Consider the following 25,811-nt stretch of genomic DNA (forward strand, 5'->3'; position numbering starts at 1 on the left):
TTGCCGTTGCTGGCGGTATTAGCTCCGCTACTCTTGGAGTTGCCGTTGCTGCCGGTATTTGCTCCGCTACTCTTGGAGTTGCCGTTGCTGCCGGTATTTGCTCCGCTACTCTTGGAGTTGCCGTTGCTGGCGGTATTTGCTCCGCTACTCTCAGTATTCCCGCTGCTCCTAGAGTGCCCGTTGCCGCCGCTGCTGGTGCCCGCGGGGGCGGGGGTGGGGGTGCGCGGGGGGAGGCCGCGTTGCAGTTTGGTTTGTTCTCATAAGAATTCCATCTCGCGCTCGATGCCCACGAATTTGAGCTGTTCCGTCGGCCCGTATCTGAAATAGTTGTAAATTAAGATTGTGTTGTAAAGTAGATGGTAAGAAAGTAGGGCATGCTCCCGGGAATTCGTAGTAATGTTTTAGTACTTTAGCTCGGGACATTTAATAAACTGGTGCTATGAAACGGGGAACCCAAATAACCCGAAAAACTAACCTAGTAAAGTAAGTAGGCATTCCAATCGATATTACGGACAATAGTAAATTTTAAAAATTCACACTAGATTCTATTTCAATTTAGTCGTCGTAATCATCGTCCAGTACTGTATGCCGGTTACATAAAGGACTATGATATAATATCATAATCTATGTATGTTTCTGTGGTATGTCCCAATGGAGCCTTAGAGCTACTAAATTACACCTATTTAGATGAATTATGTGTCTATCTATACATTTTGACCCGGGTGACTTCGTAAAATAGGTGTGCCGGTTAATTTCGTAAAATAGGTTGGAACGCTAATTAAAGTGTTTTTTTTTTAAATAAAATAAGTAATTTATTAATACTTATGCAATTATTTATATAAAAATAAGTCATTCATAAAGATTGTACGCTAACACAAACAATTTCTTAAAAATAATCATAAGGTGCCTTGAGAACCGGGAAGAACCGGGAATCCCGGTTCCGGCCTTGCCCAGAACCGGGAAATGAAATTCTTGGTACCGGGACCGGTACTGCATGCCCTATAAGAAAGTCTAGTCATCGTGGCTCTCGACGTTGCCGCACTAAGACAGGCGTGCGTAAACTTTAGGAGCGAAAACAGGGAGCGTTTACGATTTAGATGCACATAGTAGTTTTAATGGTGGTTCACAGATCTCGAAGTTGTACTCTTGACCTAAACTCGATCGGCACTAAGAGTGCTATCAAACTGCGAAGCCCGTATGTCGATTTGACTCAAAGTTGCACTGTTAGAAATATATTTGCTAAGGTTGTTTAACCTTTTAGAATGCCAAGAACACTGTCGTCGTTACTAGTCGCGCGCACCGTGATGGACAACTCATCATCATCATCATCCTTTCCTGGCCGGTTCCGGCCACGGCGACTGGGGTTGTACTAGTTATTGAGAGCGACGATCGTGGGCTCTTAGGTGGCTGACGTAGCCTATCTTTGCAGTGAATGTACGACCGCACTCACCGCAGGTCAGCACCCCTCCGACATAATTGTAGTTGATGTGGACAACTATAGGTGTTATGACGTTGAAAAATGAACCTTCACACTTTCACGTAAGGTTTACATTAGCTCGCTTGCGCCTCGGACCTTGGCGTGTGAGTGACGTTTTTGTTTATAATGTTTAAAGGGTTTAAGTACCTGTAGTCGAAGAAAAGCTCCTCTCCTGGCTGGATGGCGCGCTTGGCGAAGATGCCGATGCGGTGGTCGCCGTTCACCATCATGACCTTGGCGTAGCAGTTGGGGTTGATGGAGTGGTTCGCGAAACGGATCTTGTTGCCTTTACGGGTCGCGTCCACCACGAAATCTGATAACAAATTTGTAGTAATTACTTTTTATTTACAATTTAATGTAAAATGAATAATTAGTTAAAATTTAAAAGAAAAAAAAACAGGATTCCACAGCTTTTCGGGCCTTACGTTGAATTCATATGAGTGTAATACTGGGTAAGTTTGATTTTCTGTACTAACGTAAGCGGATTCGTTTAACGGATTTTTTATCATATCAAACTAACACCGAGCGATGGAGCGCAGTATACTAGGTGTTCGCAGAACTGATCGAATCAGAAACACGGAACTGCGCTCCAGAACTCGAGTTGTAGATGTAGGTGCCAAGACCGCTAAGCTTAAGTGGGACTGGGCGGGACATGTCTGCCGCATGCACCCTGAAAGGTGGGCCAAAATGGTTACCGAGTGGGACCCACGGAACACCATCGATGGTGTAGGCCGGGGTTCAGGCAGACCAAAGAGGAGATGGCGGGACGACTTGGACGCATTTTATCCGGATTGGCGGGAAAATGCAAACGACAGGGTTGAGTGGAGGAAGGGAGGGGAGGCCTTTGCCCAGCAGTGGGACACTAAACCAGGCTAAAAAAAAAAAAAAAACTAACACCGTTTTGCGGAGCACCCGCTGAGAGTCGCTTAAGCTTTGGATTCCTCCGAAAACGGTGCCGTAATATGACGGCCGCTATATAGCGTTGAATGACGTCACTAGAACGTTGTCTATGTAAACAAGATGGCGCGGTTTCCTAGACGGCGTTGATTGTCAACGTAACGTAAAAAAGCGGTGTCGCCATTTGGAAGACGGCCGTCATCACGGTGTCGATAGTTTCGTGAACGTTTTATTAGATAGCGGTGACGCCATTTTGAATAAATGACACGAGATTTGAATAAATGATTCCGTACTACGATTATTTTCCTTTTCTGATGATATTTCATCTTCCAAGTAAAATTCAAATGTTCTATGGGACGTTATCCCTTCGCGCCTACATTTTTCAAATTTGCCGCTTTGACTTTGGTGGCTGACGGTGTGTTATGACGCCGTGGTACTTTCCACATGTCGCCACCGTAAAGACGGCCGTCTTTTGCGGCCGCTATATGACGGCCGTCATATTACGGCACCGTTTTCGGAGGAATCCAAAGCTTTAGGAAGGGTCCTTAATTTTGAAGGATTTTATTTTTTTATTGTATTATAATTAGTTTTGTTAAACTCACCGTTGTTCAGGTTGAACAGGAAGGAGCACATGTACTTGTCGTACACCTTGCCGCGGCGGTCGGCCTCGTCCTGCGAGATCACCTCGCCGCAGTACTCGCTGATGAACTGGTTCTTGTCTGAGATGGCCGGAGTGGGACAGTATCTCACCGTTGTTCAGGTTGAACAGGAAGGAGCACATGTACTTGTCGTACACCTTGCCGCGGCGGTCGGCCTCGTCCTGCGAGATCACCTCGCCGCAGTACTCGCTGATGAACTGGTTCTTGTCTGAGATGGCCGGAGTGGGACAGTATCTCACCGTTGTTCAGGTTGAACAGGAAGGAGCACATGTACTTGTCGTACACCTTGCCGCGGCGGTCGGCCTCGTCCTGCGAGATCACCTCGCCGCAGTACTCGCTGATGAACTGGTTCTTGTCTGAGATGGCCGGAGTGGGACAGTATCTCACCGTTGTTCAGGTTGAACAGGAAGGAGCACATGTACTTGTCGTACACCTTGCCGCGGCGGTCGGCCTCGTCCTGCGAGATCACCTCGCCGCAGTACTCGCTGATGAACTGGTTCTTGTCTGAGATGGCCGGAGTGGGACAGTATCTCACCGTTGTTCAGGTTGAACAGGAAGGAGCACATGTACTTGTCGTACACCTTGCCGCGGCGGTCGGCCTCGTCCTGCGAGATCACCTCGCCGCAGTACTCGCTGATGAACTGGTTCTTGTCTGAGATGGCCGGAGTGGGACAGTATCTCACCGTTGTTCAGGTTGAACAGGAAGGAGCACATGTACTTGTCGTACACCTTGCCGCGGCGGTCGGCCTCGTCCTGCGAGATCACCTCGCCGCAGTACTCGCTGATGAACTGGTTCTTGTCTGAGATGGCCGGAGTGGGACAGTATCTCACCGTTGTTCAGGTTGAACAGGAAGGAGCACATGTACTTGTCGTACACCTTGCCGCGGCGGTCGGCCTCGTCCTGCGAGATCACCTCGCCGCAGTACTCGCTGATGAACTGGTTCTTGTCTGAGATGGCCGGAGTGGGACAGTATCTCACCGTTGTTCAGGTTGAACAGGAAGGAGCACATGTACTTGTCGTACACCTTGCCGCGGCGGTCGGCCTCGTCCTGCGAGATCACCTCGCCGCAGTACTCGCTGATGAACTGGTTCTTGTCTGAGATGGCCGGAGTGGGACAGTATCTCACCGTTGTTCAGGTTGAACAGGAAGGAGCACATGTACTTGTCGTACACCTTGCCGCGGCGGTCGGCCTCGTCCTGCGAGATCACCTCGCCGCAGTACTCGCTGATGAACTGGTTCTTGTCTGAGATGGCCGGAGTGGGACAGTATCTCACCGTTGTTCAGGTTGAACAGGAAGGAGCACATGTACTTGTCGTACACCTTGCCGCGGCGGTCGGCCTCGTCCTGCGAGATCACCTCGCCGCAGTACTCGCTGATGAACTGGTTCTTGTCTGAGATGGCCGGAGTGGGACAGTATCTCACCGTTGTTCAGGTTGAACAGGAAGGAGCACATGTACTTGTCGTACACCTTGCCGCGGCGGTCGGCCTCGTCCTGCGAGATCACCTCGCCGCAGTACTCGCTGATGAACTGGTTCTTGTCTGAGATGGCCGGAGTGGGACAGTATCTCACCGTTGTTCAGGTTGAACAGGAAGGAGCACATGTACTTGTCGTACACCTTGCCGCGGCGGTCGGCCTCGTCCTGCGAGATCACCTCGCCGCAGTACTCGCTGATGAACTGGTTCTTGTCTGAGATGGCCGGAGTGGGACAGTATCTCACCGTTGTTCAGGTTGAACAGGAAGGAGCACATGTACTTGTCGTACACCTTGCCGCGGCGGTCGGCCTCGTCCTGCGAGATCACCTCGCCGCAGTACTCGCTGATGAACTGGTTCTTGTCTGAGATGGCCGGAGTGGGACAGTATCTCACCGTTGTTCAGGTTGAACAGGAAGGAGCACATGTACTTGTCGTACACCTTGCCGCGGCGGTCGGCCTCGTCCTGCGAGATCACCTCGCCGCAGTACTCGCTGATGAACTGGTTCTTGTCTGAGATGGCCGGAGTGGGACAGTATCTCACCGTTGTTCAGGTTGAACAGGAAGGAGCACATGTACTTGTCGTACACCTTGCCGCGGCGGTCGGCCTCGTCCTGCGAGATCACCTCGCCGCAGTACTCGCTGATGAACTGGTTCTTGTCTGAGATGGCCGGAGTGGGACAGTATCTCACCGTTGTTCAGGTTGAACAGGAAGGAGCACATGTACTTGTCGTACACCTTGCCGCGGCGGTCGGCCTCGTCCTGCGAGATCACCTCGCCGCAGTACTCGCTGATGAACTGGTTCTTGTCTGAGATGGCCGGAGTGGGACAGTATCTCACCGTTGTTCAGGTTGAACAGGAAGGAGCACATGTACTTGTCGTACACCTTGCCGCGGCGGTCGGCCTCGTCCTGCGAGATCACCTCGCCGCAGTACTCGCTGATGAACTGGTTCTTGTCTGAGATGGCCGGAGTGGGACAGTATCTCACCGTTGTTCAGGTTGAACAGGAAGGAGCACATGTACTTGTCGTACACCTTGCCGCGGCGGTCGGCCTCGTCCTGCGAGATCACCTCGCCGCAGTACTCGCTGATGAACTGGTTCTTGTCTGAGATGGCCGGAGTGGGACAGTATCTCACCGTTGTTCAGGTTGAACAGGAAGGAGCACATGTACTTGTCGTACACCTTGCCGCGGCGGTCGGCCTCGTCCTGCGAGATCACCTCGCCGCAGTACTCGCTGATGAACTGGTTCTTGTCTGAGATGGCCGGAGTGGGACAGTATCTCACCGTTGTTCAGGTTGAACAGGAAGGAGCACATGTACTTGTCGTACACCTTGCCGCGGCGGTCGGCCTCGTCCTGCGAGATCACCTCGCCGCAGTACTCGCTGATGAACTGGTTCTTGTCTGAGATGGCCGGAGTGGGACAGTATCTCACCGTTGTTCAGGTTGAACAGGAAGGAGCACATGTACTTGTCGTACACCTTGCCGCGGCGGTCGGCCTCGTCCTGCGAGATCACCTCGCCGCAGTACTCGCTGATGAACTGGTTCTTGTCTGAGATGGCCGGAGTGGGACAGTATCTCACCGTTGTTCAGGTTGAACAGGAAGGAGCACATGTACTTGTCGTACACCTTGCCGCGGCGGTCGGCCTCGTCCTGCGAGATCACCTCGCCGCAGTACTCGCTGATGAACTGGTTCTTGTCTGAGATGGCCGGAGTGGGACAGTATCTCACCGTTGTTCAGGTTGAACAGGAAGGAGCACATGTACTTGTCGTACACCTTGCCGCGGCGGTCGGCCTCGTCCTGCGAGATCACCTCGCCGCAGTACTCGCTGATGAACTGGTTCTTGTCTGAGATGGCCGGAGTGGGACAGTATCTCACCGTTGTTCAGGTTGAACAGGAAGGAGCACATGTACTTGTCGTACACCTTGCCGCGGCGGTCGGCCTCGTCCTGCGAGATCACCTCGCCGCAGTACTCGCTGATGAACTGGTTCTTGTCTGAGATGGCCGGAGTGGGACAGTATCTCACCGTTGTTCAGGTTGAACAGGAAGGAGCACATGTACTTGTCGTACACCTTGCCGCGGCGGTCGGCCTCGTCCTGCGAGATCACCTCGCCGCAGTACTCGCTGATGAACTGGTTCTTGTCTGAGATGGCCGGAGTGGGACAGTATCTCACCGTTGTTCAGGTTGAACAGGAAGGAGCACATGTACTTGTCGTACACCTTGCCGCGGCGGTCGGCCTCGTCCTGCGAGATCACCTCGCCGCAGTACTCGCTGATGAACTCGTTCTTGTGAGCGGCCTCCTTGAGGAAGATGCCCCAGCCGGCTACGTCAGATGGCGCTAGGAGTAGGTGCTTGTGAAGGCCGCTGGAAAATAATGTAGCGTTTAAAATTGGCCTTGAAAGTTTTATAAAGATTTTTATCTTATGTGGCTGAAGATCTACCACAGTGGTTCCTAACCTTTTCAGTCCGGTCACCCGTATGACTAACTAGGGAACCTGATTTTACCCCTCCCAATGGTATTAAAAAATAAAAAGTGTACGTTGGTAGTATTGTCATATTAGGTTAGCTTATTACCCCCGTAAAATACCAGTTTTACCCCCAGGTTAGGAACCACTGATCTACCGTGAAATTTAACTGACACGTCCAGGCGGTCTAGCATGAGTTGCGTTCTCGCGCGCGACTACATAAATCTTGCGCGACTTCAAATATGGACTCGCGCGCGAGAACGCAACTCATGCTGGACCGCCTGAGGATTGTAAACCAAATTAAGAGTAAGCTCTGAATGGGATTAATTACTACACATTTTTCCTCGTGAGAGTTTGGATTGCCGTATACCGCTAAGCTAATACCAGTAAAGTAATACCCCGAATGGCCATTCACCACTCGCCAAGCGCGAGGTCGTGGCCGAGCCGTCACATCAACGGGATTAACAAGGGACTTTTCTAATCAAGAATTAATGCTGTTTGTTGTTGCATTGCATGATGATTTGCTGCCAGCCTATCTTTACACTTTATGTTATCTGGATTAAGTACCTACTTGTTGTCTGCAACGTGTAACTCACCGTTGAACAGACACATTGCGGCAACAGACCGCGCTGTCCGCCCCGTACTGTATGCAGAGGTCGCGCATTCCGTACACCCTAGTGTTGTACATAACTCACCGTTGTACGGACACGTTGCGGCAACAGACCGGGCTGTCCGCCCCACACTGCATGCAGAGGTCGCGCATTCCGTACACCCTGATGGTGTTGTACATAACTCACCGTTGTACGGACACGTTGCGGCAACAGACCGGGCTGTCCGCCCCACACTGTATGCAGAGGTCGCGCTTTCCGTACACCCTAGTGTTGTACATAACTCACCGTTGTACGGACACGTTGCGGCAACAGACCGGGCTGTCCGCCCCACACTGTATGCAGAGGTCGCGCATTCCGTACACCCTAGTGTTGTACATAACTCACCGTTGTACGGACACGTTGCGGCAACAGACCGGGCTGTCCGCCCCACACTGTATGCAGAGGTCGCGCATTCCGTACACCCTAGTGTTGTACATAACTCACCGTTGTACGGACACGTTGCGGCAACAGACCGGGCTGTCCGCCCCACACTGTATGCAGAGGTCGCGCATTCCGTACACCCTAGTGTTGTACATAACTCACCGTTGTACGGACACGTTGCGGCAACAGACCGGGCTGTCCGCCCCACACTGTATGCAGAGGTCGCGCATTCCGTACACCCTGATGGTGTTGTACATAACTCACCGTTGTACGGACACGTTGCGGCAACAGACCGGGCTGTCCGCCCCACACTGTATGCAGAGGTCGCGCATTCCGTACACCCTAGTGTTGTACATAACTCACCGTTGTACGGACACGTTGCGGCAACAGACCGGGCTGTCCGCCCCACACTGTATGCAGAGGTCGCGCATTCCGTACACCCTAGTGTTGTACATAACTCACCGTTGTACGGATACATTGCGGCAACAGACCGGGCTGTCCGCCCCACACTGTATGCAGAGGTCGCGCATTCCGTACACCCTAGTGTTGTACATAACTCACCGTTGTACGGACACGTTGCGGCAACAGACCGGGCTGTCCGCCCCACACTGTATGCAGAGGTCGCGCATTCCGTACACCCTAGTGTTGTACATAACTCACCGTTGTACGGACACGTTGCGGCAACAGACCGGGCTGTCCGCCCCACACTGTATGCAGAGGTCGCGCATTCCGTACACCCTAGTGTTGTACATAACTCACCGTTGTACGGACACGTTGCGGCAACAGACCGGGCTGTCCGCCCCACACTGTATGCAGAGGTCGCGCATTCCGTACACCCTAGTGTTGTACATAACTCACCGTTGTACGGACACGTTGCGGCAACAGACCGGGCTGTCCGCCCCACACTGTATGCAGAGGTCGCGCATTCCGTACACCCTAGTGTTGTACATAACTCACCGTTGTACGGACACGTTGCGGCAACAGACCGGGCTGTCCGCCCCACACTGTATGCAGAGGTCGCGCATTCCGTACACCCTGATGGTGTTGTACATAACTCACCGTTGTACGGACACGTTGCGGCAACAGACCGGGCTGTCCGCCCCACACTGTATGCAGAGGTCGCGCATTCCGTACACCCTAGTGTTGTACATAACTCACCGTTGTACGGACACGTTGCGGCAACAGACCGGGCTGTCCGCCCCACACTGTATGCAGAGGTCGCGCATTCCGTACACCCTAGTGTTGTACATAACTCACCGTTGTACGGACACGTTGCGGCAACAGACCGGGCTGTCCGCCCCACACTGTATGCAGAGGTCGGGATCGCATTCCCGGACGCCGAGGTAGCACGGGCACTGCTTGGTGTTGCACGATGCCTTGCAGCGGCACCCGGGGAACCGATTCTGACCTGAATAACAGACACATAGAGCTCAATTTCGTTTGAAAAAACGTACGGAAAATATGAAACTGCTTTATAGGATAAAATTCCGTCGTTTTATCTGATTTCAATGACAAATATTCATAGACCTCCCCAAATTAGGGACCTCAGCAGTGACTGGTCATGCGCTGTCCTCATTTAATGTTGTTGTGTGGATCATCAGTCTGGGATATTGAGGGTTTCTCCGGTTCGTCTTCCAGCCCTATAGTTCGTTTTTTTTAGCATTAGGAAGAAGGTAAGCGATCTTTTTATTATAAATCACCATTTAAAAATAAGTCACAACACATGTTAGAATTATCACTACATAGTATAAAACAAAGTCGCTTCCCGCTGTCTGTGTACATAGGGATGTATGCTTAGATCTTTAAAACTACGCAACGGATTTTGATGCAGTTTTTTTTAAATAGAGTGATTCAAGAGGAAGGTTTATGTATAATTTGTTAACCCGTGCGAAGCCGGAGCGAGCCTCTAGTAAATCATATACGATCTTTTACATTATTTATCTTTCATATAGGTACTTATGATGTTTATATTACTATATAAACTAATTTTTAAAGTTTTTCAATCGTTTTTAATAAAAAGACGTCAGGATTGTTTACCTTCATTATATTGCTAAAAAAACGAACTATAACAGCCATCAGGACTACGATCACTGCCACTGGCAAGTTTGTAAGCTATGTCCAGAAAGTGAACTTACAATCGCTGGAGCATTGGCAGAACTTCTCGCAGAAGTTCTGCGACTGTAGGCACGGGCACATCGAGTCGCACGGCTGGTTCGGGTGCTCGCACGGAGTGTAGTTGTATCTGGAATTATATATTTCATTTAATTTGGCCTACATTCGTTTTGTAAAATTAGTAAGTACCAAACGAGGCGGGGTAAGTACAGTCACTCACTCTTCTAACACGTGTTTATGTCTTTCTTGAGACAGCTCAAGAATCTCAAGATATATTAGATCTTGCGGAAGTGCTCGGACCAGAGACGATGCTTTTTCTTGCGAGGCGGGATAAGTTCAGACAGCCTATTTCTAGCCCCATGTTCATACTTACACGTGATGCGAGTTGGAGTCCTTATTGAGTTGTATCTTGCGACAATGCTCGGACCAGAGGCAATGCTTCTTGCGAGGCGGGATAAGTTCAGACATCGGTCTTCTAGCCCCGTGTTTCATACTTACACGTGATGCGAGTTGGAGTCCTTCTTGAGTTGTATCTTGCGGCAATGCTCGGACCAGAGGCAATGCTTCTTGCGAGGCGGGATAAGTTCAGACATCGGTCTTCTAGCCCCGTGTTTCATACTTACACGTGATGCGAGTTGGAGTCCTTCTTGAGCTGTATCTTGCGGCAATGCTCGGACCAGAGGAAATGCTTCTTGCGAGGCGGGATAAGTTCAGACATCGGTCTTCTAGCCCCGTGTTCATACTTACACGTGATGCGAGTTGGAGTCCTTATTGAGCTGTATCTTGCGGCAATGCTCGGACCAGAGGCAATGCTTCTTGCGAGGCGGGGTGAGTTCAGACATCGGTCTTTTAGCCCCGTTTTCATACTTACACATGATGCGAGTTGGAGTCCTTCTTGAGTTGTATCTTGCGACAATGCTCGGACCAGAGGCAATGCTTCTTCTTGCGAGGCGGGGTGAGTTCAGACATCGGTCTTCTAGCCCCGTGTTCATACTTACACGTGATGCGAGTTGGAGTCCTTCTTGAGTTGTATCTTGCGGCAATGCTCGGACCAGAGGCAATGCTTCTTGCGAGGCGGGGTGAGTTCAGACATCGGTCTTCTAGCCCCGTGTTCATACTTACACGTGATGCGAGTTGGAGTCCTTCTTGAGTTGTATCTTGCGGCAATGCTCGGACCAGAGGCAATGCTTCTTGCGAGGCGGGGTGAGTTCAGACATCGGTCTTCTAGCCCCGTGTTTCATACTTACACGTGATGCGAGTTGGAGTCCTTCTTGAGTTGTATCTTGCGGCAGTGCACGGACCAGAGACGATGCTTCTTCTTCTTCTTGCGTGGCGGGGTGAGTTCAGACTCCACTCGGCATTCTTCTTGCCCCGTGTTGATCCAGTACGTGTATACCTGTGGGATAATAATTATAAGAATGCATTAGGACCAAAGTTGAGAACATTTTCGGGTCGTATAAGATGTCGATGTCGAGTTAAAATCATTAGGAAAGGAACTAGTGTACATACAATAATGTTTGTACAGTAGTTCCGTTACTTTAATATTGATAGAAAATGCAGACATGATAATGTTTGTTATATTGGTGATAACTGCAAATTTTTAACACTAATTTTTCAAGGGTTGTAAAGTCTATTTTTTATTCCGTAGACTGAAATGACAGTTAATAGTATGAACATGAAATGTCATTTCATACTATTAACTGTCATTTCAGTCTACCGAATAAAAAAATAGACTTTAGTCTAAAACAGATTTTTTTTTATTGAACCCCTAAAAAGGTAAACATTGAGTAAAAAACTTTTTTAACGATTTCTATACGCGCACGAAGTTAAATCTTATTCTTTTAACAATAAAGATATGTTCCGTTCATTTTCAACACATCGTCAGCATAGCTCCTTCTGCTGATACATCAAATAATTCAGTTAATCGTTAATCCTATAAAAACCCTTTGTTACCTGTTGGCAAGTCTTGGAGAGCATGACCTGCGCGATGGCGCAGTAGTTGCAGGCGAACACCTTGTGTAGGGCGCGGAAGAGGGATTGGTCCGAGCCCGTCCACTCGGCCTGTATGTCGCCTACTGTCAGACCTGGTGAGCGGGGAAAGAAACCCTTTGTTACCTGTTGGCAAGTCTTGGAGAGCATGACCTGCGCGATGGCGCAGTAGTTGCAGGCGAACACCTTGTGTAGGGCGCGGAAGAGGGATTGGTCCGAGCCCGTCCACTCGGCCTGTATGTCGCCTACTGTCAGACCTGGTGAGCGGGGAAAGAAACCCTTTGTTACCTGTTGGCAAGTCTTGGAGAGCATGACCTGCGCGATGGCGCAGTAGTTGCAGGCGAACACCTTGTGTAGGGCGCGGAAGAGGGATTGGTCCGAGCCCGTCCACTCGGCCTGTATGTCGCCTACTGTCAGACCTGGTGAGCGGGGAAAGAAACCCTTTGTTACCTGTTGGCAAGTCTTGGAGAGCATGACCTGCGCGATGGCGCAGTAGTTGCAGGCGAACACCTTGTGTAGGGCGCGGAAGAGGGATTGGTCCGAGCCCGTCCACTCGGCCTGTATGTCGCCTACTGTCAGACCTGGTGAGCGGGGAAAGAAACCCTTTGTTACCTGTTGGCAAGTCTTGGAGAGCATGACCTGCGCGATGGCGCAGTAGTTGCAGGCGAACACCTTGTGTAGGGCGCGGAAGAGGGATTGGTCCGAGCCCGTCCACTCGGCCTGGATGTCGCCTACTGTCAGACCTGGTGAGCGGTGAAAGACCCTCGTAAATCATTTTGACACAGTATCCTCAAACTTCTGGCCCCTATTTCACCACGGTGACGGGTGCGACAATTATAAAACATCACTGTTGCTGACGTCACGGGCATCCATGGGCTACGGTTACCGCTTACCATAGGGCGGGCGGGGTATTCCTGTTTGCCACCATCATTGTATTATTTAAAAAAACCTTTTTTATATCGAAAAAAAAACAGATATTACTCTTGCGAAGTACAATGGAGTTCTTTTATTTATTAAAATGTTGGTGGCAAACAAGCACAGTCTGATGGTAAGCGGTTACCGTAGCCTATAGAGGCCCGTGACGTCAGCAACAGTGATGTCGACAATTATTGTCGCACCTGTCACCGTGGTGAAACAGGAGCCAGATTACGCTACAGTTAATATCATATCAAGACTAAGACCTTAAATCATTACAACTATTCAGCGCCAAGCAGGTTTGCAGTGTTCGCTCTTACGACCTTCCGTGTTTTGTGTCGATTTAAGGTAGACTTCCGAGCAAAGCGGCTGTCGCAACGGCCGCAGCGTCAGAGCCGCTGCGTCAGTGTCGCAGCGGTAACTGACGCAGATACACTTCCGAGCGGCGCGACACCGGCGACAGTCGCAGTTGTTATTCCATACGGTGCAGACGTGTTTGTATTTGTATATGATGAACCGATCAATTATGAAAATATTATTAGAAGAGGAGGATGACGATCTTTTGCTTCGCTTTTAGTATGGAGCGAAGCCTACCCAACTCAATTTTAAAAACCGGCCAAGTGCGAGTCGGACTCGCGCACGGAGGGTTCCGCACCATCAACAAAAAATAGAGCAAAACAAGCAAAAAAACGGTCACCCATCCAAGTACTGACCCCGCCCGACGTTGCTTAACTTCGGTCAAAAATCACGTTTGTTGTATGGGAGCCCTACTTAAATCTTTATTTTATTCTGTTTTTAGTATTTGTTGTTATAGCGGCAACAGAAATACATCATCTGTGAAAATTTTAACTGTCTAGCTATCACGGTTCGTGAGATACAGCCTGGTGACAGACGGACGGACGGACGGACGGACGGACGGATGGACAGCGGAGTCTTAGTAATAGGGTCCCGTTTTTACCCTTTGGGTACGGAACCCTAAAAAGTAGAAAAGATGAAGGCACTAGCATCTTGATAAATAAAAACTAGAACAATGAAAAATTCAGGAGCTTCTGTCAGTTATTTTATCAATGATACATGAAGAACCTGCGCCAAAACATCAAGAAACTACGAGCGATAGTAGCGACTGCGCGACAGTGCTTGCGCAGACATAGTACGGCCGCTATCGCCGAGCGATACTGACGCGGCGGCACTGTCGCTGCGACAGTGACGCTGCGCTCGGAAGTAAGTTCATACATTTCCATACTGCATAATACTATCGCTCTGTCACCGCGTCAGTGTCGCTGCGTTAGTGACGCCGGAGCCGCTTTGCTCGAAAGTCTACCTTAAGGGTAAAGATTTTACGGATTTTGTAATTTTTGAGGTAAAATTTTAATGTGGCTGGTTAATGTGGTACGCTGGTACGGTAATAATGTCCGAGAAAAAATACTTTAGGTATGACCAGTAATCATTGAGGTTAAGTAAGAAGTATGAGGTACATAGTACCTATATAAGATAAGATAATATTTATTCATTTAAAACTTATGCTAATTTGATTGATACAATGGTAATTATCCAATTTATGCTTAAATACTAGTACATTCATAGATTCAACTTATGTTAGTTGTGACGTAGACTCACCGAGCGCGTTGTATGCGGGCTCGACGGGCGCGCCGGGCTTGGCGAGCGCGCCGCTCCAGCCCGCTGCACTGCTGCTGCCTGTAAACATAAAGTTATCTCAACTGCTTGGATAAATAACTCTCTTACTTGGTTTTTACTTTAATTTATACCAGAGGCATAAAGGCTTTGATGACTACATACATACATATAGGTAATCATGCCTATTTCCCGGAGGGGTAGGCAGAGACCACGGATTTCCACTTGCTACGATCCTGACATACCTCTTCCGCTTCCGTTACTTTCATAATATTCCTCATACACGCTCGCCGGTTTAGGGTGGTCCTGACCTGGCCTTTCTTCAGGATTTCCCCGATCTGATCAGAGAAAGTCCGCCAAGGTCTGCCCGTTCCGACTCTCTCTTTGACGACTAAGTTTTACAAAATAAGCTTCTTGATAACTTCAGAAAAAGCTGTTATTATAGTGAACATCATCAACACAAGACAAAAGATATATGCATGTAACTTCACAGTACTTGAAGATTAAGAAAGGATATTTTGCGATAGTGAGTTATTCAAGTCGTTAAAAAACGAAATATTAAGCAAAAGGAACAGACAAACATTTTGCGAGTCATTCATTATCATTAGTAACTGTTCCAATCTTGTCCGAGTCTGTCTTACATGCAGGGATCGGAACCGGTTTTTTGCAAAAACTTAGAAATAACCAAATTTTTCGAATTATTTTATACTCGAAATGTAGGACTCAGTTGTGTTTTTAGGTTACGACTTCGTATTATTAGATTGCCCAATTAGAAATGAAGTAATTAGCAAAGAACGAAAAAATACCGTTTCCGTTCCCATACAAAAAATACCGGTATCCGATCCCTGCTTACATGAATGTAGGTACAGTTCAGTATAGGCGTTGGGTATAGGTAACTTACCCTTGGGGAACCGGTTGCTATCGTTGCTGTCTTCGGAGGAAGCGTCGTTGGGCGAGTCCATCGAGTTGGACTTGCCCTTGTCTTCTTCGCCGGCTGCCTTTTCGCGCGCCAGCTTCTCTCTTATGCCGTCCTGGTACAAATAATATGTTCAATCAAACCAAATACATAAAATTAATGAAAACTGATCAATTCGAACAGTTTTGACCTGATTTCACTGCCCTTGAGTAATGAGAAACTCGTAATAATAAAATTTCTGAATTTGTAGTTAGGCATAAACTTAATATGTTTTACTAGAAAAATATTTCTGATTTATATAATAAAATAATAATAATGTGAGCCTATATACGTCCCACTGCTGGGCACAGGCCTCCTCTCATGCGCGAGAGGGCTCGGGCTATAGTCCCCACGCTAGCCCAATGCGGATTGGGGACTTCACATACACCTTTGAATTTCTTCGCAGATGTATGCAGGTTTCCTCACGATGTTTTCCTTCACTGAAAAGCTAGCGGTAAATATCAAATGATATTTCGTACATAAGTTCCGAATAACTCATTGGTACGAGCCAGGATTTGAACCCGCGATCCAGATTGAAAGTCGGACGTCATATCCACTCGGCCACCACCGCTTTCTGATTTATAAATGATATATTCTTAATCTCCTCTATAAATTATTCAAAAGATCTAACTTACCAACAGCATGTAGCAGCTGGGTCCACAGGGTTCAGAAAATGGCTTCAGGTCGGGTCCCTTTCGTTTGTTCAGGTTGGGCCCTGGGTGGCACGCTTGCAAACCTGACACAGTCGGTACGTTAAAATATTATGAATCGTATAAACTGAAAATAAACAGTTTTTTTCTCGCAGAAATATGGTTTGTGAATGATGAGTAATGTTGATTTTATACACTACCGCTAAAAGCAAATGACTAGAACAATGTAAACACAACAAGTATATAAATAGAAAACACTTATAAACCTAATTTAAAAAAAAAGCGGCCAAGTGCGAGTCGGACTCGCCCATGAAGGGTTCCGTATTTAGGCGATTTATGACGTATAAAAAAAAAATACTTACTAGATCTCGTTCAAACCAATTTTCGGTGGAAGTTTACATGGTAATGTACATCATATATTTTTTTTAGTTTTATCATTCTCTTATTTTAGAAGTTACAGGGGGGACACACACATTTTACCACTTTGGAAGTGTCTCTCGCGCAAACTATTCAGTTTAGAAAAAAATGATATTAGAAACCTCAATATCATTTTTGAAGACCTATCCATAGATACCCCACACGTATGGGTTTGATGAAAAAAAAATTTTGAGTTTCAGTTCGAAGTATGGGGAACCCCAAAAATTTATTGTTTTTTTTCTATTTTTGTGTGAAAATCTTAATGCGGTTCACAGAATACATCTACTTACCACGTTTCAACAGTATAGTTCTTATAGTTTCGGAGAAAAGTGGCTGTGACATACGGACGGACAGACAGACGGACAGACAGACAGACAGACATGACGAATCTATAAGGGTTCCGTTTTTTGCCATTTGGCTACGGAACCCTAAAAATGGTTACTCCAAAACAGACATTTCTGGGACCAAAATATCTTGAATTAGTACGAGTTGTAATGAGACTATGATAATGAATGAATGAATGAAATTAATAATGTCGCGATAGACCCGTCTATAAATGTGAGTTAATATGTGTTCAAAACGCGAAAGTTAAAAATCGAAATTTGCCTCAAAAGGGCAAATACATATCGGTAGTGTAGTTTAGTTTGAATAGTTTATTCCTTAGTAATAGCGGCTACGGAACCCCAAACTGACCATGGGCTCACATACTCTTGACTGGCTTTAAATTATATTTTGATTGAATTTACTAGAGATGCCCCGAATAGTGGTTTTGGCCGAATACCGAATATTCGGCGACCGAATATTCGGCATGAGATGCGAACATTGTGAGTCACAATTATTATGAAAACTGTTCGACAACAAAGCATAACATTTGCTACGATATTATTTTTTGTAAAACACAACTAATGAATGTAGATAGAGTCAATCAAATCAGAGCCATGATAAAAATAAAATATTTCATAATCAACAAATGCTTAAAAAAGGGTCTTCCTATTTAACAACTTTCCAATAATACATTTTAAATATTAAATATACCTAACTATAATTTTTGGTATCTTTTTTGTGTAATTTTTCTTTTTAGGTAGGTGCAACAGATATTCGGTATTCGGCCGAATAGTAGGCAACATTCGAATAGGCCGAATACCGAATAGTTGCCGAATATTCGTGGCATCTCTAGAATTTACCATCTATTCTCATCCCCAATTTGTTAGTCATACCTACTTGTGTGTTTTTGTATTGCATTGTTTATTTGTTTTATAAATAGTAATAAATATATGAGTGATATTAAAATATATCAATTATAAAAGTACCAATCTAATAGAATATAAACAATAACTAATATATTATTTATTGATAAAACGTGCAAATAGTACTAACAGCTATACTAAATACCCAAATCTAAATAGCCACTTATGATATGATAAATGCTAATAGATGACGTGAAATATTAGTATATAATGTTTTATAATTAAATAAATATAACTTTTATGTGTATATGGTTATGTGTATAAATATTAACAGTTATGTAAGTCATAGGCATAAACAATGTTTTAAAGAATGAACACGTCTAAATACAAGTTTAAATTCGTACCTTTGTTGCAAAGAACTATAAAATGGCACATTATATATATATATATTTAAAGATTCTGCAAGATGTCCCCACCACATTGCTTTTATATTTACAACTTATTCTAGACGTGTTTTAGGAGTCTGGCTAACGAATGTTGAACAAATAAAATTTCGAGGTTGGTCTCATTTTGAAGTCGTTCATAAGTAATGACCTACGTACTTTCCCACCGTGCCTTAACCATTGGTAAACTAATTTAATTGTCATCGTATTCTCGCGTAACAAATTCTAAATTCTAACTAGTTTACCAATAGATGTAACGACCTTTATGAGAGGTGGGGTAGCATATATAATAAAATTACAGCAAATATACCGAATTTCAACCCTACGAATTGAAAAAAAAAAATAAGAAGTTAAGTAAATCCGTATAAAAACAACGGTAGCGTAGATATATTGACCAACATTATTGCCACTTAATTGAATTTTATTTGTTCAACTTGTTTGTAAGTTAGAGCTCCACAGACATTGCAACAAATCGAATGAGATTTTCAAAACATTGCCGACTAAGTTGGGGCAACAAATTCTATGAATCGATTGCTGTAGTGTCGAAAATCGTGTGCGATTTGTCGCAAGGTGTGTGGCGCCCTTATGTCTGGTAATGAGAATGCATGACGTGTGAGCGCGGCCTTACCTGCCGCCTGGGCTCCTGCCGCAAACAGAAACACAACGTCAGCGACCATTCCACTATGTACTTCACTAGGTATAACTATGTACATTCAGTATCAATAGTTGCTAAACGGGGGAGGTGTTCAAAATGATCATGACGCGACTTTGTTAGGAGAATAAGAGCGCGTCAAGGTAATTTTGAACACCTCGCCCGCTTAGCAACTTCTGCTGCTAACTGTACCACTTCACTGAGACGCTTTGTGAAAGTGCGCAACACTGAACATGTGATGTCTTCAAGACCATAACCATAATAAACTGTATTAGTACCATGATAAGGTTGATTATTGTTTAGTTATTAGTGATTTTTTGTTGTCATCTGACGATATAGCCTCGTTAAGGCTCAATGTACATATTCGTTGCAATCTAATTAGAACCTTTCATGAACCAAATAAAGTAGCATTTCGTTTGATTCATTGCCTTTTAAAGCAAACGTAATTTATTCCAATTTACTTATTTATCAAAAAACATAGATGAAAAACTATAAGCACTCAATTCCAACCTGCGCACTAAGCCCAAAACGTCTGAGTGCAAGAGCAAACCTTCAACACACGATAGGCGGAAAAATTAGTGTCTATTTTTTTTTAATAATATAAGACATACTTACCGAAAACCATTAGTAATAAATAATTTTTCACATACAAAAGATATTTTTCCACCTAATCATGACAGTGATAATATCATAAGTATAATTACACACACACTCGAAATATCTAAGCCATATTACATATACTTTAAATATGTAAACCTGTGACATACACACTCACACAATTGCAGTGAAATGCACTTTTACAAGTGTAATAAAGATACTTAAATGATACACAAAGTACAATAAAATAATTATAGTATCGCAAATACTTTAAACATAAATCTGTCTATTTTAATAAAAAATCGTCTGGTTACGAATTAAGTGGACTAAGGCGGTCCACAAATATAACAAATGGAACAGCGTTCTATAAACCGACCAAGGCGTTTCATAAACCGACCAAGGCGTTTAATAAACCGACCAAGGCGTTTCATAGACCGACCAAGGCGTTTCATAAACCGACCAAGGCGTTTCATAAACCGACCAAGGCGCTTCATAAACGGTATGAGACGTTCCTCAAATCAACATAAGGTTTTTACCACTACAGGTCGATACTTACGATGCGAAAAGCAGTCGTATTTAAAGCAGCGCCGGCAAAACAGCGTGTTGAAGGAGTGTATGGTCTGGTCTCTGGCCACGCCCTCGGCGAGGGGCCCGTTAATATTGCACGTATTTATAAAAGTCAATCTTTATCAAATATCAACTTCTGTTGGAACTACGCACGACGAATAAAATATGTATAAGAACAAGGCGTTCCACGAATGGCATAAGGTGATCCACAAATGGAACAAGACATTCCATAAAAAAAACAAGCCGTTCCACAAATGTACAGATGTATTATTCCATCGTATTTTCACGGCAACGTACGAACGTGTCATGTTATTTCAGTCAATCGCAGTACAAAAGGTACTGAGGCTGGCTGAAATAGCACGACAAATATGAAGGTTTCCGAGAAAATACAATGGAAAAAGACTATGCAGTACATCTGTACCAAGGTGTTCCATAAATGGAACGATACGTACCATAAATGGAACGAGGCGTTCCACAAATTTAACAAGGCACTCAAAACAAAATTTCCAGTCATGAAATTCGATGTTCCACGTTTTTTATCATAATTTTTCAGGTATACTTACGATGCAAAAAGCAGTCGTATTTGAAGCAGCGCCGGCAGAACAGCGTGTGGAAGGAGTGCATGGTCTGGTCTCTGGCCACGCTCTCGGCGAGCGGCCCGTCGATGTTGGGCGTGCACTCGGGCGGCAACGCGTCCGGGTCGCTGCGGGATGTTAGCTCGATGTACCTGGAATGAATACCACTGATTATATAACAGTACTGTAGAGGTAGAAAAAGCGCTGGTGGCCTAGCGGTAAGAGCGTGCGACTTGTCATCCGGAGGTCGCGGGTTCAAACCCCGGCTCGTACCAATGAGTTGTTCGGAACTTATCCCAATACGGGCCTTGTTTACCCTCTGGGTTGGAAGGTCAGATGGCAGTCGCTTTCGTAAAAACTAGTGCCCACGCCAATTCCTGGGATTAGTTGCCAAGCGGACTCCAGGCTCCCATGAGCCGTGGCAAAATGCCGTGACAACGCGAGGAAAATGACTGTAGAGTAGAGGTTGGTTTGGATATTATCTTCTTTATTACGTTCTTAGAAAAGGAGATGCCTCTTACTCTTAAAGTGTCATTCAATAGAACTTGCTAACTATGTAAACAAACCGCCATACTAAAATTGACACTGAATGTCAATTTACTAGTAACTTTTGTTTACATAGTTAGCAAGTTCTATTGACACTTTACGGCGTACACCTTGTGGTAACCGGCATGTTAGACTTATAACGCCACATGTTAGCGTTTGTCACCTTGCACCTAGACCTGTCTAGCTCAGTTGTCGAAATTGAGAGTTCAATGTTTTGCACTGCCTTAGGCGTTAAAAGCGCTTCAAACACCTTACTTAATTCAGGAACTGACTGATTCAGCTGCACGTTATATATTATACGGTCGATACATTTATATCTCACTTCTACATATAGCTGCGTCCCGGTCGTCAGTTACTGAATTAAGTAAGGTGTATAAAGCACTTTAGTATTCCATAAAATAAAAGTATCATTACAAACTCAAGCAAAACTTGTCCACTTAAAGGTGTATTTGTTCAACAAATGCAACAAGATACCATAGCCAATGAAGTAAACTCACTTCTCCCGGAGCTCCTGAGGAGTGCCCTTGTCGGGGAACTGCGAGGAAATGGCCTGGAAGATGGTGAAGATGGGGAACTGCTTCTCCAAGTCCGCTCCTTCTTTGTCCTTGTCCTTTTCCATGTCTTTGTCCTTTTCTTTATCTTTGTCCTTTTCTTTGTCTTTGTCTTTATCCTTTTCTTTGTCTTTTTCTTTGTCTTTTTGCTCTTTGTTAGATTCTTTCTGTTGGATAAATGTAAATGTGAGGATAAATCTAACAATCTCGGACAGAGTTTTTAAATGTATTACACAGAAGTGAAATAGCTTTAAAAATGTTTTATAACGAATTAATTTAATTCGAACAAAAACAAAATTACACATTATTATTATTAGAGTTGAACCAAGAGAAGTCTGCAACGATTTTGATAGCACACGCAGTGCAAGTGTTAATTTAAACGTCACTCTTCTATGAAATTATAACGTATAAATGACACTTGCACTGCGTGTGCTATCAAAATCGTTGCAGACTTCTCTAGGTTTAACTCTAGAAGCAATTGACATATTAATAGCTTCTGTGCAAAAATAGTTACTAAGTTTTAATGATGCGTTTTAGACCTATGTTCGTGATGTTTCTGTCCAGCGAAAGTTGTTTATTCAGGTTTCGATTCGATTAAGTTACTGGTCAAAGGCCTCAAGATTTATATTTTTTGGCAACCGTACTATGATCTAAACAGCGCTAAAATTTTAATAAAAACTGCTGCTAAATCCACTGCACCTTAAGGGCGTTACATACCTCGCGCCGCTCGTCGGCCACCTCGTCACGTGTCTGGTTACATACCTCGCGCCGCTCGTCGGCCACCTCGTCACGTGTCTGGTTACATACCTCGCGCCGCTCGTCGGCCACCTCGTCACGTGTCTGGTTACATACCTCGCGCCGCTCGTCGGCCACCTCGTCACGTGTCTGGTTACATACCTCGCGCCGCTCGTCGGCCACCTCGTCCCGTGTCTGGTTACATACCTCGCGCCGCTCGTCGGCCACCTCGTCACGTGTCTGGTTACATACCTCGCGCCGCTCGTCGGCCACCTCGTCACGTGTCTGGTTACATACCTCGCGCCGCTCGTCGGCCACCTCGTCACGTGTCTGGTTACATACCTCGCGCCGCTCGTCGGCCACCTCGTCACGTGTCTGGTTACATACCTCGCGCCGCTCGTCGGCCACCTCGTCACGTGTCTGGTTACATACCTCGCGCCGCTCGTCGGCCACCTCGTCCCGTGTCTGGTTACATACCTCGCGCCGCTCGTCGGCCACCTCGTCACGTGTCTGGTAGGTCATGAGGGCGTGCACCAGCTCCACAAACAACTGGTCGTCGATGAAACCGCCTTCCTTGTCACCTGTGCCAGAATCGTATGGTTAATTTGACATATACAAGTCAGAATACGCGTGTATCGCCCCTTGGTTCAGATTTTTCATTAATTTTAGTTTTTATCTTGGTTTGTATAGGAGGCTTTTACAAATGAAAAGTATATCTTAGTGTGAGAATATAGATTAAATAAATAAATCTTGGTTTACGAATTATATTAAAATAGCGACCCCGCGCGGGTTAACAAATTATACATAAACCTTCCGCTTGAATCACTCTCATCTATTAAAAAAACCGCATCAAAATCCGTTGCGTAGTTTTAAAGATCTAAGCATACATACAGACAGACAGCGGTAAGCGACTTTGTTTTATACTATGTACTGATAGTAATTTGCGGCCGTGGATTGCGGTATACAAAATTTCACATCTTCTAAATCGTTTTTTTTTTGTACTGGTAACCAATTGTAATTATGTATTAGAGGTTTCTGGTTATTTCCCAAATCAAAAAATTAAAAATAACCATTGGGTACTTAAGTCACCATTCATCAATGAATTGTATGCTACGATTGTATGTATAATCTGAAAAGCGTGAATAGGTGAGAGAGAGGCTTTTGTGAATCCTAACTGTTAAAAGCCATAGCCAATAGTCTTTTTGTTTTAGTTTACCTTACAAACCACGGAGAGGAAGCATTTGTGCACCACACACCATTGTGCATATCGCCGCTATACTTACTCAACCTCGTATCTGCAACACTCATTTGATGACAAAAACACCCGTATTCCGAATGTAAGAAAAGCGACATTTCCATCAAATGATTGTTGCATGTGAGGTTGTTAAGTATATATATACAATATGTAGTTTTTGGACAAACAAAGGTTTTATTCCAATTAGGATTTTCCATTTAAAGCTTTTAACTAAACTTCTTGTCTTGAATTTTTTTGTTAACAGATTGCTATTAACCCCCGGAGTCCCACAATTCGTTTTTTTTAGTAAGGAGGTAAGCAATCTTTCAAAATTTTCCAACATAAATTGAACTCTATTAAACTGATAAAAAGTCAAAAGTTAAATGGGGTCTATGTACTATGTGTGGGACGCTATGAGTGGGAGTAAAGAGAATCAAATTTAATTGTAGATTTAAAACTACAACAAGGTAAACAGCCAAAGCTGTCTGAATGAAATAGGTAATTAACTAGTTAACACACCGCTTGTGATATAATCACTTTGTCCGAAAAAAAAATGGTGTAAGCCAATGTACCATGCACTTTCCCGTCGTAGTTCTTAATGAGCTCCTCGATGAAAGTACCATCCTGGTCCAGGACCTCGTCACCCATGTACGGGATGTTGTGCAGCACCGTCTCGTCTTCCACCATGAAGTTCTTCTGTGTCGGAGCCCATGTATACATTGTGGGAATCGGGTTCACCGAGTTGATTATGTGGATCGGTACTTGTTGGGTTGTGACGATGCCAGAAGCTGTAATTTTAAGATAAATGAATAATTAATAACCCTTTTTTTTGTAAAGCAGGCTGGCAGTTGAAATAACTGATAATGCCTGTATCCAATTTGCATTGTGCTTATCTAATTTATTCTTAAACTCATTGACATGTTTTACAATAATTGGAACTAAATTAAGTGTTTAAACAACCACAAGAAAACCTATTTAATATTGATATAAGGTGTAAAAATGGTATATTTATTATAGATGGTCAAGCAAATCTTGTCAGTAGAAAAAGGCGAGAAATTTAAATTTTCTATGGGACAATATCCCTTCGTGCCTACATTTTTTAACTTTTCTGCCTTTTTCTCTCTGAAGATCTGCTTGACCAACTTTAGTTTTAATAGCTTTTTAAAGAACAGCATAAAATTTAATTTAGTATTTGTATTTACAATTTGTATTTGCAATTTTTATTGACAATAACAATGACAAACAATGACCTGATACTGAATTGAATGTAAAGTCGTACTATACTTCAATTCAAACAGTTCTACAGCATTGCTATCTATGTACAATGTATGTACCCTTTGTAAATACCAGGGATCGGAACCGGTTTTTTCCAAAAACTTCGTAATAACCATATTGTTTTAATTATTTTTACTCAAAATGAAGGACTCAGTTGTGTGCTTAGGTAACAACTTCGTATTATTAGATTGCCCAATTATGAGAAATGAAATAATTAGCAAAGTACGAAAAAATACCGTTTTCGTTCCATACAAAAAATACCGGTATCCGATCCTTGGTTAAATACTACTCACCATCAGTGCTGGTTACTTCAGCCTTCTTCATGAGCCCCTCATGGCTCGGATTTGGCGCCGGCGGAGGCCAGAAAGGTCGCCGCCCGCGCTCCGCTAACTCTGCATCGCGCGTTTCCAGAGCCTCCGACATAAGACGCAAGTTTCGCGCCCATGCTACCTTCACTTCATCCGCTCTTTTGAATCGCTAAAATCAACCATTTTAATATGCAAAATGTTAAAAACTACATTCCACAGTAGGGAATTTGTTTAATAAAGAATATCAACCAAATAAAAACAAAGGTTAATGTACTTGCCTTCACTTGGCGGAGGCGCATATATTCGGACTTCACGCGTTTCTTCCATTCTGCTGAAACCTTCGATTTACTCATTGCGGGTTGAAATAGTAATTATTCACTCATGAGGCTAATACACTGCAGGAATTAAACAAGATAATATCTACAAAATTGAGCGTCCCACCGGTAAAAACGAGCGGGTGGGTAAAGTACGA

General features: G+C 45.0%; 1 protein-coding gene across 1 annotated transcript; it reads right to left on the bottom strand.

The window, feature by feature from the left end:
• Positions 1-191: 191 nt before the first annotated feature.
• LOC134652126 (histone-lysine N-methyltransferase E(z)) lies at positions 192-25,795 on the bottom strand. The gene is made up of 16 exons (XM_063507294.1): positions 25,618-25,795; positions 25,325-25,508; positions 24,329-24,544; positions 23,000-23,103; positions 21,734-21,954; positions 20,679-20,842; positions 16,238-16,338; positions 15,549-15,678; positions 14,633-14,710; positions 12,713-12,843; positions 11,359-11,507; positions 10,135-10,241; positions 9,257-9,407; positions 6,677-6,867; positions 1,625-1,790; positions 192-318 (listed from the first exon to the last, which is right to left on the bottom strand). Exons 1-16 carry the CDS (start codon positions 25,690-25,692, stop codon positions 258-260), a joined length of 2,229 nt encoding a protein of 742 aa, XP_063363364.1. The 5' UTR covers positions 25,693-25,795; the 3' UTR covers positions 192-257.
• Positions 25,796-25,811: the final 16 nt, after the last annotated feature.

This window comes from Cydia amplana, chromosome 11, assembly GCF_948474715.1.
Source record: "Cydia amplana chromosome 11, ilCydAmpl1.1, whole genome shotgun sequence".
In the NCBI taxonomy this organism is placed as follows: domain Eukaryota; kingdom Metazoa; phylum Arthropoda; class Insecta; order Lepidoptera; family Tortricidae; genus Cydia; species Cydia amplana.